Source organism: Rhagoletis pomonella, unplaced genomic scaffold (assembly GCF_013731165.1).
Source record: "Rhagoletis pomonella isolate Grant_MI unplaced genomic scaffold, Rhpom_1.0 Rhpom_scaffold_00004, whole genome shotgun sequence".
Lineage (NCBI taxonomy): Eukaryota > Metazoa > Arthropoda > Insecta > Diptera > Tephritidae > Rhagoletis > Rhagoletis pomonella.
The window spans coordinates 55,618,165-55,636,244 of NW_023458558.1; the positions used below are offsets into that span (position 1 = coordinate 55,618,165).

The 18,080-nt window shown below is 36.5% G+C and overlaps 1 protein-coding gene across 1 annotated transcript in view; it reads left to right on the plus strand.

The window, feature by feature from the left end:
- The window catches only part of LOC118738271 (protein timeless homolog), an 83,926-nt gene that overhangs the window by 20,581 nt on the left and 45,265 nt on the right, over window positions 1-18,080 (plus strand). The window contains exons 3-5 of the mRNA XM_036469196.1: window positions 6,327-6,584; window positions 9,759-10,078; window positions 17,710-17,895. Coding sequence (XP_036325089.1) covers window positions 6,327-6,584; window positions 9,759-10,078; window positions 17,710-17,895 — 764 coding nt within the window. The remainder of the gene's footprint in view (window positions 1-6,326; window positions 6,585-9,758; window positions 10,079-17,709; window positions 17,896-18,080) is intronic.

The following is an 18,080-nucleotide window of genomic DNA, read 5'->3' on the forward strand; positions in this document are numbered from 1 at the left end:
TCAGCTTTTAAATACTGATGCGATTATTTGGAATTTGAGCGGAACAGCTGATCTCCAATTCGCTTTGAGTGAGAGCGGTGTTTATACACTCTTTCTAACTGTCTGGAGAAATAAACTACCGATTTGAAATGGAGTGTGAGCCAAAACACTTCGCTCTTTCAAAGCGAATTGAAATTCAGTTTATACATATGTTTTGAATCGCGGCGAAATGCATTAAAGCGACTTATGCATGCGTATAAACGTAGTATATGACGATGACAAAATTTGTGTACTCGCATTTGACGAGATGAAAGTCGTTGAAGCCTACGAGTATGACCAGATAACGGATTGCGTGGGAAAACCTGCTAACAACGTGCAAGTCGTAATAGCGCGCGGGCTACGAAAAGCGTGGAAGCAACCTGTATTTTACGCTTACGATTGTCAAATGACCAAAAAAATACTAGGTTCTATAATTGTGGCGCTTCACAATGCAGGTTTCCCAGTAGTAGCCATCGTGTGCGACATGGGGCCCACCAATCGAAAACTATGGAAGGATTTGAGTGTGTCAATTGGTAAGATACACAAATATCTTTTACACTGAGTTCAGTTCTGTAAATATAAATGTGCATTAAAAAAGAGAAAAAGAATAATACAGATTAAACAATGTTGTATTTAGATAAGCCGTGGTTCCAAAACCCTGCGGACGAAAACGCAAAAGTTTTCACATTCGCAGATGCACCACATTTGCTGAAACTAATCAGAAACCATTTTTTGGACACGGGGTTGTTGTGGAGAGGTGAACTTATAACGACTCGCGCTATATGTGATTTAATGAAATTTACATCGCAATCGGATGCGTCAATAGCTTTTAAATTATCTGATGAGCATTTATCAGTTAAAGGAATAGGTAAATATCGATAGCTAAGTGGAAGATCGCCCTATCTCGGCAGCCAGTTCGAAAACGCCCTATTTCAGAAAATTTTTCAAGAATGCCTTATACAGAATTTGATTGAAAAACGCCTTATCTCAAAATTTGGTCGAAGAGCGCCCTATATCCGCTGCCGATTCAAAAAAGGACGTTTTCCAATCAAATTCTGGAGTAGGGCGTTCTTGAAAAGTTTTCTGAGATAAGGCGTTTTTGAACTGGCTGCCGAGGTAGGTCGATCTACCTCAGTCATCGATATATAAATATACAGAATATCATACAAGTATAAAATTTAAACAAATTTTCAGGTCGGCAAAAAGTTAAGCTCGCAGCGCAGCTGTTCTCAAACACCACTGCCAGTGCTATCAGACGTTGTTACTCTTTGGGCTACGAACTATACAAACCAACGGCGACAGCAGATTTAATACAGTTGGTAAATGACTGGTTTGATGTGCTGAATTCCAGTATGAAAACTTTTGGTTATCCTGGAAAGGTATCTCATATCAGATAGGAATCTATGTAACCTACAAGACGCAACTACTCGAAACTCTACTACATTCAAAAACTCTTGAACCAAGACTTCCGCACATACCTGCCGCTTAAGTGCGTTAATAAGAAAGGGTTAAAAGATCACATGTATACAAGAGTTTCGGGTAGTTTTGTCAGTTCATCCTTAAGAAATTCATAAAAACTTTCATTGTAATTTACCCGATATTTTTCTTGCTGGGTAGCTAGTCCTATTGTTTAATTATGACTTTATCCCCAAAGGATCCTTTTGGAACAGCATTATCAAACCAAATGGATGTTTTGAATCGTATGAACGAATACATGCTGTCCCCCGTCATTCTTAACAAGAACGGGTTGGAACATTTCCAAAAAGGAATTATTATGACAAATAGAGCTTTGGCTATGCTTTACGCAAACGTGCACAAAAATTCAAATGTGGAATTTATTTTGACTGACTGGCTTAATCAAGATGTATTGGAGCATTTCTTTGGTGCTATACGTAGTAAAGGTGGTCTAAATGACCATCCAACACCAAAGGAATTCAAATATAGGCTCCGAAAATACATCTTAGGTACTAAATTTTATATCGATTATTAATAATTAAATACACGCCCATCTTTTGTAGCGCGGAATACCGAGATATTGCAGGGCACAGGAAATGTTGCAAAAGATAGCACCGAGTGGCTAAGTTTTTCTGAGTCTCAGGACCTGCCGAAATCAGAAGAATGCTCTTTGAGCGGATTTACTGATTCTGAGGCTTACGATGAACTTGCTGCTGATGACAAATTTGATGAAGAAATGGAGCCGGATGTTATTACTGCACTTAACTCTCCGCATACAGACGACTGCGACACCCTCCACGAAGACGCCTTGGAATATATTTCCGGATTCATAATAAAAAAGCTTAATCTGGAGGAGTACAAAAGCTCTGAGAGTTCGTTTACTTGGGTTGACCAGGTATCTAAGGGATATCTGCATAAACCGTCCCCATTATTTTTAAATGCGATAAAAAGGCTAGAACTCCTTTTTAACAACCTGAATTCTTCAGAAATTGTTCATTGTAAGAACTTAAAGCAGCGTTTGGTTGATAGCAGCACCGACATTGAACTCCCAGAAAATATAAAAAATTCTTTTTCAAGTGTAGGATTCATTTCCGTGTACGTAATTTGAACAAACGCTTGAAAATTCAAAAAGCAAAGCAAAGAATAGTTGGTCTTAAAAAATTCTTAAAAATTAAGCTCTGATTATAGTAAGGTAAATTCATTTACTTAACCGTGCCCATTTTTCTAATCTTTCATTAACTTTGCATTGTATATTTACTGGCATTAATATATTTTTCAGGCCTATATCACCGATGACTTTAGTTTCATACTATTGAAGTTTTAATACACACAAAGTAAATAAAATTTCAATTAATATCACTTAGGGCCGTTAACTTATCTATTTTAAAGTGTAGTTAAATTATTAGTTAATTCTGTGGGATTTTATGTAGGTAAATTTAACTAATGATTTAACTATACCTTAAAATAGATAAGTTAACGGCCCCTGAACATATAATCACTGCACATATACATATATTTCATTTAACTTATATTTTATAGATTCGCGAATATCAAAAAAAAAAATTACACAGCGGCGATAAATGTATGGAAGCTCATCGGGATTTACCAACTTCTTCGAACGTACACTTTACTAACATGTGAGCTGCCACTGCATTGCACCATACGCTTATGGGACAAATACCTCGCCATTCATGGTTTCGCACTCTTCAATTTAAATTATTTGTATTTGGATATATCAATGCAATAAAACGATTTTCAAGTAAGTTAGATTTTCGAGTTAGTTCACAAGCTTTTATTTAAAAATACATCCAATTCTTAGGGTGTCTCATGCTGCTGCTACAATCTGCCAACCGAAAATTTGTTCGATCGTCGGATAAATTTTTTAGTTGCGGAACCGTTTCGTCTCAAATTCTCATATGCTCCAAAACTTCTAGAAGTGAAAACTTGATCAAGTGTGATAGCTGATGATTTTGCTAGATCATGGCAATTATGTGGTCTGCGAGAAACCACTTTGCATGAATGAAGATCAAGCTTTGCAAAGATGTTTTCTCATGCAGGAAATTTGGTCACGCTGTCTACCCGTCTATCTCCACATACGCAACCAGATTGAAAGTGGCGAATTGGGCGATGTGGAGCATGTTAGTTGGACATTTGGGCTGCCAATGCAGAAAGTGGGACGGGTGATATGAGTAATGTTAACATGTGGTTAAAATTTCATTACTTACAAATGTATGTACATATGTATACGATCATAACATTTATTTCTTAACTGCCGTAGTCTTGGTGGTGCCGTAACGCTCGAGGTGGGTGTCTACGCGCTGGGGATGCTTTTTTTATTCCTCAATCACATGGTTTTTTAAATGTAATTTAAAAATGTATTAGATACATACTTTAAGATTTGTCTGTATTAATAAATATGTGATTTTTAAAATCACTTTGTCGCAAATTTTAAATGGTCTTATTTCATGGTATGTTAGTATGCTTTCAGTTATTCATAAAAGTTATATCTCAAGGTGAATCCCGGGATGGATATCGGGATCCCAGGATTACTTTAAAACTATTCCGAAATCCCAGGATCACGCTAGTATTGGCATCCCTACTATACCCTAGTTTGCATTATGAGTTTTTGGACACGCACCGCACAATTGAAGTGTCACTGTAAATTAAAGGAGGATGGTGTTGACGAGGAGGCGCATATTGTTATTGATTCCGGTTCGGGTGATGAGGCGGAAATAATGATTAGCAGCACAAAAAGATTAAACAACGTCCTAAAACTTGACATATACCAAGATAAAAACAAAATATTTTTATCATTGCATGTATTTTTTAATGCATCAATTAGATGTTTAGTGGGGCGTGAAAGCTTTTGTTGTCAGTGGGTAGCGGGACCAACAGATTCAACTGCACCGCCTCCTGAACATGTGCTTGTCGTTGGCTTGTTGTGCATGCTTCGTGGTGGTTCCAAATCCACTTTCACAAATTTCACATATATAAATCATTTAAAAACTCTCTATAACAAATTAACTTTTTCTAATAGAACCAAAATATAATCAAACGAATAATAGAACTGTCACATATAAATTCGCCTTGGCGAGTAGTGTCAAATGATTTCGCCTTGATTTTGACAGTTTACGCCGCCAAAGCAAAAACAAAATACATGTAATTTTTGTTTTTGTACAACTGCTATCACCTTATATTAATTCGCCTTGATGGTAATTCAGTTTTTGCTCAACTTTAAAATTGGAAACTCATAAAAGAAAAAGTAAAAAAAAACTTAACTTGAAATATAAATATATTTTTATAAATTAAAATAAATTAAATTAAACTAAATTTAAAAAAATATCCTTAGAAAAGGAAAATAATTTTAAAATAATAATATAATTAAAAAATTTAAAAAATCCGTATAAAAGGATAAAGAATTTAAAAAATCCTTATAAAAGAGAAAAAACCAATTTCAATTGTTGTCCATTATTATGGTAAATCGTAAAAAATAAGAATTAGACAGAAGTCGAGAAGAGATAAGGTATGTCGAAGCAACAAACGAGTCACGCGCCAGAGAAGGCTAGCAAAGACAGGAAACGTCCACACGATAGTGATTCAAATGATGGCATTGATTCTTCAACGGGGGTGAATTTCGCTGATGTTATGGGCATGTTAGATGTGCCAACAAAGAAGACGAAAAAATTATTAAGCAATAGCAAGTCACTTACGGTGGGTACACTCAGCAAGAATACCGTGAATGAAAAACCATATACTAGTAATAGCTCCAGTAATAACGCTAGAGATGAATACCCTTGGATTATTCCTCTGAAGAATTGAAAAAGTATATTTTATACCCATAAATGTGAAATAAGTACCGCTTAATGACTACCACAAGAAATTTGTTTAATACCGGTCTTTTTATTCCCCACAACCTAGAGACAAATGTCTGAAAACCCCAAGTTTTAGGTCTGACCACTCAAGAAGTTATACCTTAATAAAAAGTAGATTTTGTGCGATTTGCACTAGAAATTTCTTGATATTGTTAATTTTTGCAAGTGAACGGGTCATTTAAACCGTTAGTTTTTTTTTGAATAACTATTTATTTATATTTACACATACAAGTATTATTAACGAAGGTATAGAAACTGCATTTGGCAGTGCTGCAGCTTTGTGGAGGCAACAATATGCCAGTACGCAAAATGCCCCCGTCTCAATAGATTTCGCCGCACTTATACCCTTATTGAAGTAAGTTTATTTAACGATGTTTTGTAGCTGTTTTACTGCGCATAATGCGAGTTTATTTTAAAGCAATAAAAAAAAATGCTGCTCATGTTTGTATGCAAGGCAGGCAGAGGGTGGAATATGGTAAGGACATAGACTTACTTAGTTAAGTCGCTGCTACTCCTACTACATCCCTATTCTGTTTCTCTCCAATGTGTACTGCCTTCAATTTTCAACTATCCGCTGCAATTTTTGTTCTAAGCCGCTTTGTTATTTTTGCCTGCTCGAAAGTAAATTGATTTCGACTTTAGATTTATAACGATTGCCTAACTAATGATAGCACATTCGTTCTGCTTGGCAACCGTTTAATGGCGCACAAAGCAGGCATATTCCCATTTCATTGCTTTTTGTACCCCAATACGTTTGGAAAAACCATTAAAATACATTTCTATGCTACTTATTTGATTTTATGTTGCTACTTAGTCTTAGTCCAAAAGGATTTGCATAGAAATCCGGCCGCTATGTCGGACTGCTCGTCAAAATATTTATTTCTTGCACAATTTTAATTCTACGCTTCTGTTTTATTTCGCTTTTTATTTGTTGTCGTGCTTATAAAATGTTTTTATTGATGTTTACTTTTCCATTTTCAGGACTGGGCGATACGCAGCGAGGAGCAGAGCTTGATGATTGAACGCGTCCTTGTGCTGATACGAAACGTGCTTCAAGTGCCAGCCAACCCGGAGGCAGAATGTCGTGCCGATAATGATGCCAGTCTGCATGACCAAGTTATCTGGGCGCTGCATCAGTCTGGTCTGATGGATTTGGTGTTGTTCGTGGTGTCATCGCCGGATGAGCATCAGTTTCATTTGCACGGTTTGGAGATTTTGTGTCTGCTTTATCGCGAACAAGTGAGTAAACGATGAGGTTACTATGAACTTGAAGTTTTCTGTGTGGGTGAATGGATAACAGTACGCGGCGAAAGCTGGAAGACTAGCGCTGCAGGAGGTGGACAGTAAAGAGTTGAAAATGTTCACAATAAAAAAAAAACCAAGTGATTTGGAAAGAGCAGCGCGTTGGCTTTGCCGAGATTTCTTGGCATGATGAGTAGCTGGAATTTATTTAATGATGTTAGACTATTGAAGTGTTTGCTTTGAAGTATGTCATCTTCATTATTTGTTTTTATCGGATTAAAGCAGTATTGAAGCTAGCAGATATATGTATGTATGTATACAGCAGCATGCAAATCCAAGTGAAATAAGAGCTTATCATGGCTGCCCAAAATACCTTAAACAAAAAGTGGGAATTTTTGAAAAAGGTTAAGTTATTGATTACTTTGTTCCCAATAGAGTTTTGAGTGTAACAGAAAGGGCCACCGCGACCTAGAAGATCTTTTGTATCCCTATGATGGTTCCTGACCCTGACGGCCCCTAGATGTTATTAGCCTCCCTTATGAATGCTAAAAGTTTCTTGGTAGACGAGTTCCTAACCTTAAGGGCATCGACAGTGGCAGAACTGAAGTATTTCAGTCTTAGTCTGGCCAATACAGGACAATCACACATAATGTACTCCGGCGACTCTTCGTCTTCAAGGCAAAGACGGCAGTTTGTCTTTGTGGAAAAACCAATGGGGTGCATGTCAGATAGCTAACAAGAAGGAATATTTATATCTTTGCTAGCGAAAGGATAACCAAAAGGTCAGGCCTGTCTAAGGCTCCCTATCTCTCCCAAGTACTTACGGCGTTATGAGTTTACCCTCGATTCTATTTTAAGCCTCGAGGGGATCAACTGAGCCCGCAAAACGATTCCGGCCCAACAAGTACGGACGATGAGCCTTCTCTTGCCAATTCGTCGGCGGGCGCGTTACCCACGATCCCGGAGTGTCCCGGTTTCCAGTATAATAATACCGTGTTCCTTGCTGATAAGAGTTGAATGGTGTCATAGCTCTCCTTGGCGAGCATAGAGGTGATCTTCCTATTGGAAAAGGCCTTTATGGCCGCCTGGCTATCTAAAAATAAAATTAGAAACGCGCCTTTAAACCCCTCTCAAGGTTCAGCCCATTTTAAACCCTTCTCAAGGTATAGCCCATCGAATTCTAATAAATATATTGCAAGTTCCAAGTGCCTAAGAATTCTCGTTGATTTTTGATATTTTTTTTGCCGATGGTGTTATTATTTTCTTCCATACCAAAAACAAATTGTTGACTATAATTTGTATGGAAGAAAATGCGTGAGACTTTCAACAAAACAAAAGTATCAAAAACAAAGCGAATTTGAGCAACTTACAACTTGCACCTTATTAACCCAGAATATAGTGGGCTATAAAACTGCATACTTTGAATTTTTCTAAAAATTCTTAATCAAAAGGTTGGTTTTGCTGTAACATTTTGTTGAACTTTTTTTTAAAAAGTTAGAAATTTAGACCTATATCGAGAGTTTATATTCAGTACCCTCTATCTACAATTTGCACAAAGGGAACTTTGTGATGTAAGACTTAGGTACCTGCCATCACTGATGGTAATTATGACTTTGCAATTTAATAGCAAATTAATAGCAGCATTAATACCACCGAAGACAATTTAGTCTTAGGTGTATTTTTATATCAGATTATTATTTTTGTGAAAAGTGGTTTTTGGTAGATAAAGAGTTGCATTTTTATTGAAAAGGATATGAAAATAAACAAAAAATATGTAATTAAAAATTGTCAAAACTGGTAAAAATGTCGTGTCTCTATTATTTTCACATGACTATGTAATGTATCTTTCCTACGCAGTGGGTAAACGCTTTTCGATTGTTCCGCAGCACACCCTAGCTCCACAACTCGCGCTTTCCATTTGCCCTTCATAAGATTGTGCTTAAACATATTCTCCAAGTAGCGATTTACAAGTACCTTACTTCTAGGTTCTTTACTTCCATGTAATTTCCGTCCCTCTGACCGGGAGCTCATAGGAAGTTAAATTTATAAAACTATTAAATTAAAGCTTAAGAAATTGTTAGAGTTGAACTTTAAGAAGTTTCAAGAGCTATTTAAAATCGTCCTATAACTAACATTAAAGTTAGCATTCACAATTTTTGACACTGACAGAGGCCATACTCACTGCTTTAGAAGAATCCTTGGGTGGCCGACATGAAAGCCTCATGCTCAGAAACAACCAACAGGCGGCCAATGTGCCCTTTCTAGTCACCTAATCAGTGCCTTAGAAACCATTAAAGCCCGATTAGTAAAATCTTTCTCGATGGCACCATATGTAACCCGTATCTCCGTAAACGCTATAACAGCTATAATAACCTAGCCAATAATAGATATTTATAGTAGTTGATTGATTTTTCGCACAGCAGAAGATATGTAGTAGGCTCGAGTTTCCAGCACTCCTTGTCAAATTTGATTCAAAGGAAACCCGGCTTCCACGTTGTGCAACCCTTTTTTCATGACAAAGAAAATGACACTACGCCGAAATCATCTGGCCTCCAAAGCGAATTTCACAAGTGATAACAGGAGTTCGTTTACGACAACGTTTTATAGCTTTCTGTTGTATTGATGTCAAAAGAATTTTTAATTTAAGGGAAGCCTGTTTTACTTAGCGAACCATTAAATTTTACTAGCAGCTGCTAGCTATTATTATCTTACTACCGTACTACATTTTCGCCCGTGAGCCATAATCGTACATTTGTAACGCTCTTCTTCTCGTCGTGTTATAATCGCTACTAAACCGTTTTACCCATCAACTTTTCAATTAAATCCAGCCTAGCGGCACAATATATTGCACGCTGACAGCATTAACACCACAACAACCCCAACGAATAAGCAGCTCACGCATTTCTCGCCATGTGCAATACTGAACATAACGCACATTCCTTGCTGCAGCTTGAAACTATTGCATTCACCTGCATAACCAGGTCACCTGCATAGCAGGCACGCCACGCACCACCTGCACCCAAATCTCCACCACATTTCCGTACATGCACTGATACTGAAACCTCCCCAAACAGCCACATATTTTAACCGCCTCAGCTATTCGGGCATCAGCACGACCTAGCTGACATTAAATATTGCGTGTGTAACTGACGCTAATTTTCCATTTAACAGACAGCCGAATCCCTTGCGGATGCATCATTGCAACGCAGCATCGCCGAGAAGCAACGCGACGAACAGGAATTGTTGGCTGCGCGTCGCCGTGAACGCCAAAGGCATCACACCAAACCGCCTGCGATGCGGCATTCACGTTTCGGCGGCACGTATGTAATACGGAATATGAAATCCGTGTCGGATCGCGACATCATTTGCCATCAGCCGTTGGAACGTGTTATGTCGATTGATTTCGATCGTGAGAAGAATCAACAGAAGCGTTCATTTCGCCACGTTAAGGAGGAAGTACAGCTGACGCGACGCAGTGCGTTCTCAGTGCGGTAAGTGAATAACCAAACTACATACATACATACATACATATGTATATAAAAAATTAAATTTGTAGAATTAAAAAAAGGATAGTAAGAGAATGAAAAATTCAATCAACCAAGCATTTATGCTGGCATACATGTCTCGAAGTGGCATTCATGGTTTTGTGCAATTTTTTTTTATCTATTTGTGTGTATGAAATAGTATTTGCTGGCTTCTTTAGATGCGCCTCCGTGAGGCCAAATTTTTGTTTGCTTTGTGAGTAGCTACATTAGCTTCATTTTAAAATTCAATTAAATCAATGAAAAGTATTCAATTACTTTCGCTTTGGCCGTTTTTTCTATTTTTCAACATTTTTCTAATTACGTGTCTTGCCTTAATTTCGCCGGCAGCTTACTTATGACCTCAATACATCGCATAATGCTACAAGTTAAAACAGCCGAAGAGATTGATTTGTTATTCGAATTTTGATGCACTGAAATGGCTGAAACTCCTAAGCTCCAAAAGATGATATCCGTTATAAGTTCTTCTAATAATCGACTTAATGAAGGAAACATTTGGTGCACGTGTTTTTATCGAAATAAGCCAACGGTTGGACACAGAAATTGTGCGATTTAACGCCAATAGATTGTTTTTTTTTTTATCTAGGGTTACGTAAAGTCATTGCATTATGCGAGCGAACCGGAAACTTTGTACGCCTTAGAAATCCAGATTGCGCGAACCTCTGCCGATATACGGCCCTTTTGAAAAGGTGGTTAAAAATTGGGCTTCCAGCATGCGGGGTGTCGGTCGTCTTTTTACTTACAACGCTTTGCTTACTGTCGCGTAAGTAAAGCCCACAATAATTTTTCACTAACGCTATACATATTAAAAAGCCCTTTGTTATATCCTGCAAGAAACAAACTGTTTATAAAAAAAAAATTCTCATGCCGACCAGTTTTCACTTAATTTCTCTAAGTTAAACTCATGAAATTTTGGGGTTGGAGTTTGCCTCCTTCCTAGACTTGGATTACGAGTTATTGAGATTCAATTACACTAACTATCCTCCGGATATACATAAACATTTGATTGAAAGTCCGCGAGGGACTCGAGTAACCCTGGCGAAACTAAGTTTTGGATACTACAGTCAACTGAGCTCGTACCTATCCGGACTCGGCTAATTTCGTATAATATAATTTTGAGTAAGTAGGGATGGTCAGGCAACATATCAATCTCCACAGTTTTTTATATCTTGTGTTTTCTAAGTGAACGCAAAGTATATGTATGCCAAGTTTTAGCGAAGTCGCAACTAGAGTAACTTGTATAAGGAAATGAATCAGCAACAAGCGTGTAGGGTGTGCCGGCAGCCTAGAAAAAGAAGAAGTCTGATCAGGAGTAGCTGTGATCGCCGAAATAACAGCTACAACTTCTCCCGCTTAGAGTTTATGCATAGCTACTTCCATTTCTCCTAAAAACAATTGATATATGTAAAAAAAGCTTAATAAACGCTGTAGAAATCGGACCACGTTTACTGTTTTCCTTGCCGTTTGTGTGTGCGCCATTGCGTAAAATGCAAAAGACTTTTTGAGAGAGTCTATTCTTACTTTTAATTCTTCTTCTTTCTTACTTTTATTCTGACCGACCCTTTTGGTTCCTGGCTTTTCGCACTTTATTAAGAACTTTATTGGGGCATTTGTTTGGTATGTTCAGCATTACAACACGAGATCGCTTTTCCTTGCCTCCATCTTCTTTATTCATGTACTCGTTAGCTTATGGAATGCCCTTTTACAGGTCAATTCTGCGCTGGTAATAAAAACTTTGTAGCCGATAAATAAGGTTCCTATAAATTTTTAAACCCTTTTCGCGTTATGGGTACTTTTGTAACCGGTAAAATAGAAATTCTATCAAATCCTTGACCTCCTTCAAAAATTAACTTATAGGGAAGGTTCAAAATGACCCATAAGGGTGCGGACTAGGAGCTCGTACTATGTTGAAAGAAAAGTTGGTCGAAGCGACCTGGATTCACCCCTATGTATGTAGAACCTGTCCAAGCGTTAAAAGGAACCATCAAGAAAAGAGTATCTGATTTTCAGTTTTAAAATAAATATCTACTTAAGTTATACTTTGGTAAAAACCAAAACGTATTTGTAAATATGTGTAGTACGTATGTAAGTACACTTCCTTACAGCTTTTTCCCCACAAATCACTGTACACTTGTACAAGCCCAAACATCAGCAATAAAATGTAGTGTGAAAACGTAGGAAAATAATAAATATAAAAGCTACCAATACAAAACACGTGACATTGATGGACTTTAGCGATGTGGCTTAGTGACTTGGTTTGTGTTGGCGCACACGTCGTTGATATTCATCTGCTGCAGTGTTTTGCTAACACAAAAGATTGGTTGGCGCAAAGCCACACAGCTTTTATTAGCTGACAAAGCGTAAACACTCAGCTATTACTTCTGAGGTTGCGCATACGCCATGGTGAGCCACAAAAGTAGAAGCAGCCGTGATTGAGCATTATTTGAATCGTTATTAGTTAGCGTTGAAAAAGGGGAAAATAAATTAAAGGTACAGAATTTTAAGGACTCGCGCTGTACATGTAGAAGATATAAATTGCAGTTCTACGCTTTTGAAATTAAATATATCTGCTGTAGACATATTAAATTTTTTAAATAAATGTATACATGAAGAGGGTAATACAACACCCGTTCCTCGACCTTCTTAGGGAATTTTTCTTATTTACATTTTTCAATTATTTTTATATTTATTTCGTTTTCCTTGCTACAAAAAAGCATGCAACCACAATCAGCATTCCACCATTATCCGCCGCTTTTGCAATTGTGCCTCTCATTTACTTAGCTCTGTAGTGGTAATCGAGCCGTTATTTTTTTCGATATCTACCATTGAAACGTGCATCCAGATAATAAGCATGAGAATGTCAAAAGAAAAGTAAAGTAAAGCTAATCGAAGCAATCCATTGCAAATGACAACATTTACAACACAGCACAATAAAATTTATAACAGCTTATACAACAAAAAGGTTGACCATGAAACGCCACATAGCGTGATAATGGAAGTAGCCACAAGTATAATAATAAAATAGCGCAAATAATATGCTTTCAGTTTGTTAACACCACAATTGCTTTGAACCCACCTTGAACCTTCATGGATGAGCACAACATACAGCTGTCGATGGCAGCCGTTGCTAATAGCAGCATGTTGCACAAGCAACGCACAACAATGCAACAACTTCAAACAGCAGCAACGCTAATAATACGAGGACAGTTAAGATAACCAGCGGCGGCTAAATAAAAATCGAAAAAAAAAACAAATAAAAAGGAAAACGCCTTCCAACAAGAAGCTGCCGCTGCCCTACGCACACAAGCATATCTACATACATAGAAGAAGTCAAGCACGCCCTTTAGCCCTTCGCCGTTAAATCCTTACTCTAATTGAGTGCTTTTTTGCCTTTACCGCAACCTGTCGCTGCGGCCGCAGTGCATTCTGCAACGCAGACGTGTTCAGGATAAAGAAGCCATAAAATAAGTTGCAATACGCCGAGTGGCGATATACATATGTACATATATATGTATGTATGTATGTATGTATGTATGTATGTATGTACTTCAAAGAAACAACAATAAGATTTGAGCAAAATTGTTGCAACAACAGATTACATGGCGGCCAACAACGACAAATTGCAATTTTCGTTTGCTTCGAGTGCAATAATTTGTAACTGGTTTTAGAACTGCACGCGCTGCAAATGCATACATACCCCTTGAAAATGTTGCAATATATAGTGTAAGGGCTTACTAGTTCATAAAAATATTTGTCCTTGCTGGGTCCTAAAACCAACCAACATCGAGTTTTGTTTCTAACTTTTTCAAATACTTGATATATTCTTTTACTATCCTGCTAACTTAAATTGCATCTTTCAAGTAGTAAAATCAATTATTTCAATTTCTACTTAATTGATGTCAAATCTACATACCCTGTAGGAAAAACAACTAGTTGTGAACTAGAGTGCTACCAGTTTGCGTTTCAGCCCAACTAGTTCACGTTCTACCCTTTTTCAGTGTTAGCGGCTATCTCCAACGAGATGTCAATTGTCAGGCTATGCATCAACATCTACTGGTAAAACTACTAGCAGTAGCATCATAGCAGTTGATGAGATATGTAGTCTGCCAACTCATCCCGCGCTACAACAGTCGCAATAGACGACAGAGCAAAGCACTGACGTGGTATTCCTGAGGTCCAAGGTTAAAGTCCTGGCGCAGGGAATTTTTTTTAGTTTTTATTATTAAGGGATTTTTATTGCAGTTTTTTAATTAAATTAAAAAAAAATGTATTTTTGGGGTTTTTTTTTTTATGGTACAATTACACTCTAAAAAGTGCATGTAAACCTACACTCTAAAAAATCTGTTTAAAAACGCGACTATAAATGGAGTATATTTTTGTTTATTTTTAAAATGTTTTGATAAATTTACACGATGAATATGTATTTTTCTCGTTTACACATTTTCGTGTGTAAAAATCCTTTTTGTTAGTGGCTTTACACAATTCTAAGAGTGAAATCAAACAGCAGATGTGTATTTTGTAGCTTGTACACACTTTCTTAGTAAATTTACGCACACCACAGCAGCTATATTACACTCTAAAAAGTCCGAAATTTAAACAAACTATTCGTTGAATAATCGAGCATGTAATTTCGCGAATAATAAGGTAGGAAATCAGTAACCTACCTTTGAGGTAGGAAATCTAAACAATTTTTTTTTAGAGTGTACTACTGAAAAGTGTTTATTTTTCAACCAGAATCTGTTCAAGTATACGCACAAGATGTTCAAGATTTGATTTTGAATATGAGTTTTTTAAAATTTACACATAAATATACACATGAAATGTTTAAAATAACAAACATTTTGAACGTAAAATTATATTTTTTACAAATAATAAACACTAAGTGCCAGGGGCGCACGCAGGAATATATTTTTGGGGGAGAGGATTTATACTTCTAAAAATATGCCATCAGAAAATACTGAAAATTCGCTCTTTAAAATACATTTATGCAAGTTTTATGTACAGTATGAAATAAATAAATAAACTTTTTAAAGTTTCATAAATTGCATTTTATTTACATAAAATTTACAATGAACTCAGACATTTTCAACCGGCTTCAAAAAAGGGTAGGTTATCAATTCTTCGGAGTATTTTTACTTCTTTTATTTATTCCACCGCATAACATTGCACCGCGTGAACCGTTTCAAATATTTCTTTTTTTACCGGACAGATAGTACCTTAAGGGTCGTCCCGTAATTTGGTTTAGAATCGATCATTAAATCATGAAAAAATTAACAGTTAAAGATGCACTCAACTTTCAAAAGTAATACAAAACTTTACAAAAGAATTTTAATATAAATAAATTAAATAATCTCACGATTTTTTTTTTTTACAAAATGATGCAAAATTTCTTAAATTATAATAATAAAAGTAAACAGACAGTGTTTGATTTTGCACACACTAGGAGAGGAAACTGGTTACCTCTCTTTATATGCGTAAATTTAAACGAAAATTTTTTTGAGGAAATTCTAAACATTTTATGTGTAAACTGTGAAAATGTGAACAATAAATGTTCAAAACTCAAAAAACAACTTTGAAATTTGTTCTACGCCACACATATGATAAGTAAAAGTAAGCAAGCAGTGTTTAATTTAATTAACACGGTGTGTAAATTTGCATTCATTAAGAGAGGAAACTGGTTACCTATCTTAATTTAAACAAACATTTTTTAGAGTGTACTTTAATACTTAAACCCAAAATATTGTGCATTGTGTAGTATTTACTACATAAATCTGAAATTCCTACCCCTTTGCAGCTATATGAAAAGATGACTACGCTATAGCAGCACATGTGCACTTGAAGTGTTTGAAATTGCTCGTAAATAAAGCGTTTGCTTTCGCCGCTCACTTCCGCTATATGGAATATTTTCTCTTTTCCTTTATAATACATTTTTAAGTGTTTTGAAAAATATTGTGTGTGCTGCAAATGGGGGAAAGTAAACGCTCGTACGTCTTTAGTTGACCTTGCAGCATTGATTCAAAAAGTACGTTGCTCAAGTGATTTTGGGGGCCACTTTTATGCTCTAACTAACTTATTTATCAGTAGTTAAAAGAACACTGTGCGGAAATGAAATATTTTGCTTTTTAAAACACATTTTGAAACTTTAACAAATAAAATTTTTAAATCAAGTTCTATATTTCGTTTAGCTTTTTTTTTTTTTTAATTGCCAGTTTAAGCCTTTTTTACGTCTGACACAATTGATGCATGTTTACAAAAATTTAACACTTTTACCCTGGGATATCAGTACAAAATGATAAAAAAATTGGAGCACAAGCATTTGAAATATTTAAGTAAACAATATTTTTACAAAGAAATAGAATTATCAAACATCAAAGCGCATCTTAGGCGCATCAATATTCCATAGTTATAGATGGCAACACTGACCAAAGCGGGCAGATGTTGTTTATTAAAGTAATAATTGAAGAAACTACATATACAAAAATTGCTGGCCTTGGGCTTCGAATCCACTACCTCGCGGCACACCTATTCCACAATACTGCCGTTTGCCCGGACCATATGCTATAAGGGTATTTTTAACTAAACACGGTGAATGCAATAATCCATAATTAAACCCCTTGTCAGCGGCTACAAGAAAAAAGCGAAAACGGTTGAGTTTTAGATATCATATCATATAACCGAAGTAATCCGAGGTGACCTAAATAATAACATCCTTAATCATCCTTAGGATGACTTTCCCGTCAATCCTGTATACATAGTAATTGCGCGTGCTTATTGTATTTTCGAAACCTATACATAAATACATACCCATACGTATCTAAATACCTTCATACCATTTAATACATAATTCATGCTAAACAATCATGTATTTATATAAATTATACTTGCACATTTTCTTCAAATACATACCTCGCCGGATGCGGCCGCAAATCGCTGCTGCGCTCTATATAGCCAGTGTTGCCGTTGAGAATTTTCAGAAATTCGCAAAAAAGGGGTCATTGGCGAAAAAAAGGTCCCCGTATTATTTTTGCTTTCCTTTACTAGTAAAAGAATAAATCAGTTGAATTTAAAAAGAAAATAGCGGGACAAGCTTTGCACAAGACAGGGTTGTAAACATACACATAAATCTAGTTGCTACAAGGAGAAGAGTTGCATTTCCTTTAAAAGTTTTAAGTGATACTTTTTTTCGTACTTACAGGTGGAAATATTTTTTAATAGCATGGTTCTGTTAACATTTCCTAAAAAAATCTCTGAAAATGGGCAAAGGTCACACATAATTTTGGAAAAGGTTCGAAAAATCAAAATTTCAAAAATAGCGGCTCAAAGGGTATTGGCACTTAAAAAGGGTAAAATTGCCCCTTTATTCGCACAACGGCAACACTGTATATAGTGCCTATCTACCACCTCCTCAGTCACCTACCACCATGCAATCTCATTTGAGCGCGCTTTTATTCCTTCAATTTAGCTCATTCTTATTCATATCTACATATTTATAACTTTATGCCTTTATCTCTTATCCTTATTGTATTTGATTTCATGTAATTTCATTTCTCATGCATTTTATTTATTCTCTTTTTTTCCAGCTTGTGCCTTCGCGAATTCTGCATAGAAATCCTTCGTTCAGCTTACAATACATTGGTGCGTCAAGTCAGACGAGTGCTGGAACGCAATGCTGGAGCGGGCAATCACGATGATTCGTACCTTTTGTGGGCCATACGATTTTTTATGGAATTCAATCGGTTGAGCGGAATGCAACTGGAGTTGGTGAGGTGAGTGGTAAAGCTAGGCAAAAGAAAGATACTCTACTCTACTCGTATGTATGTACATACCTAAAGAGGATAGTTGAGATGGAAGACTGATGGATGCCAGTTTAGATGCATGCTAGTTTGTCTGGCAGGCATATGAATTATTAGGGGTATTCTCCAAATCTTGCAAAGCCATTGCACGTAGCACG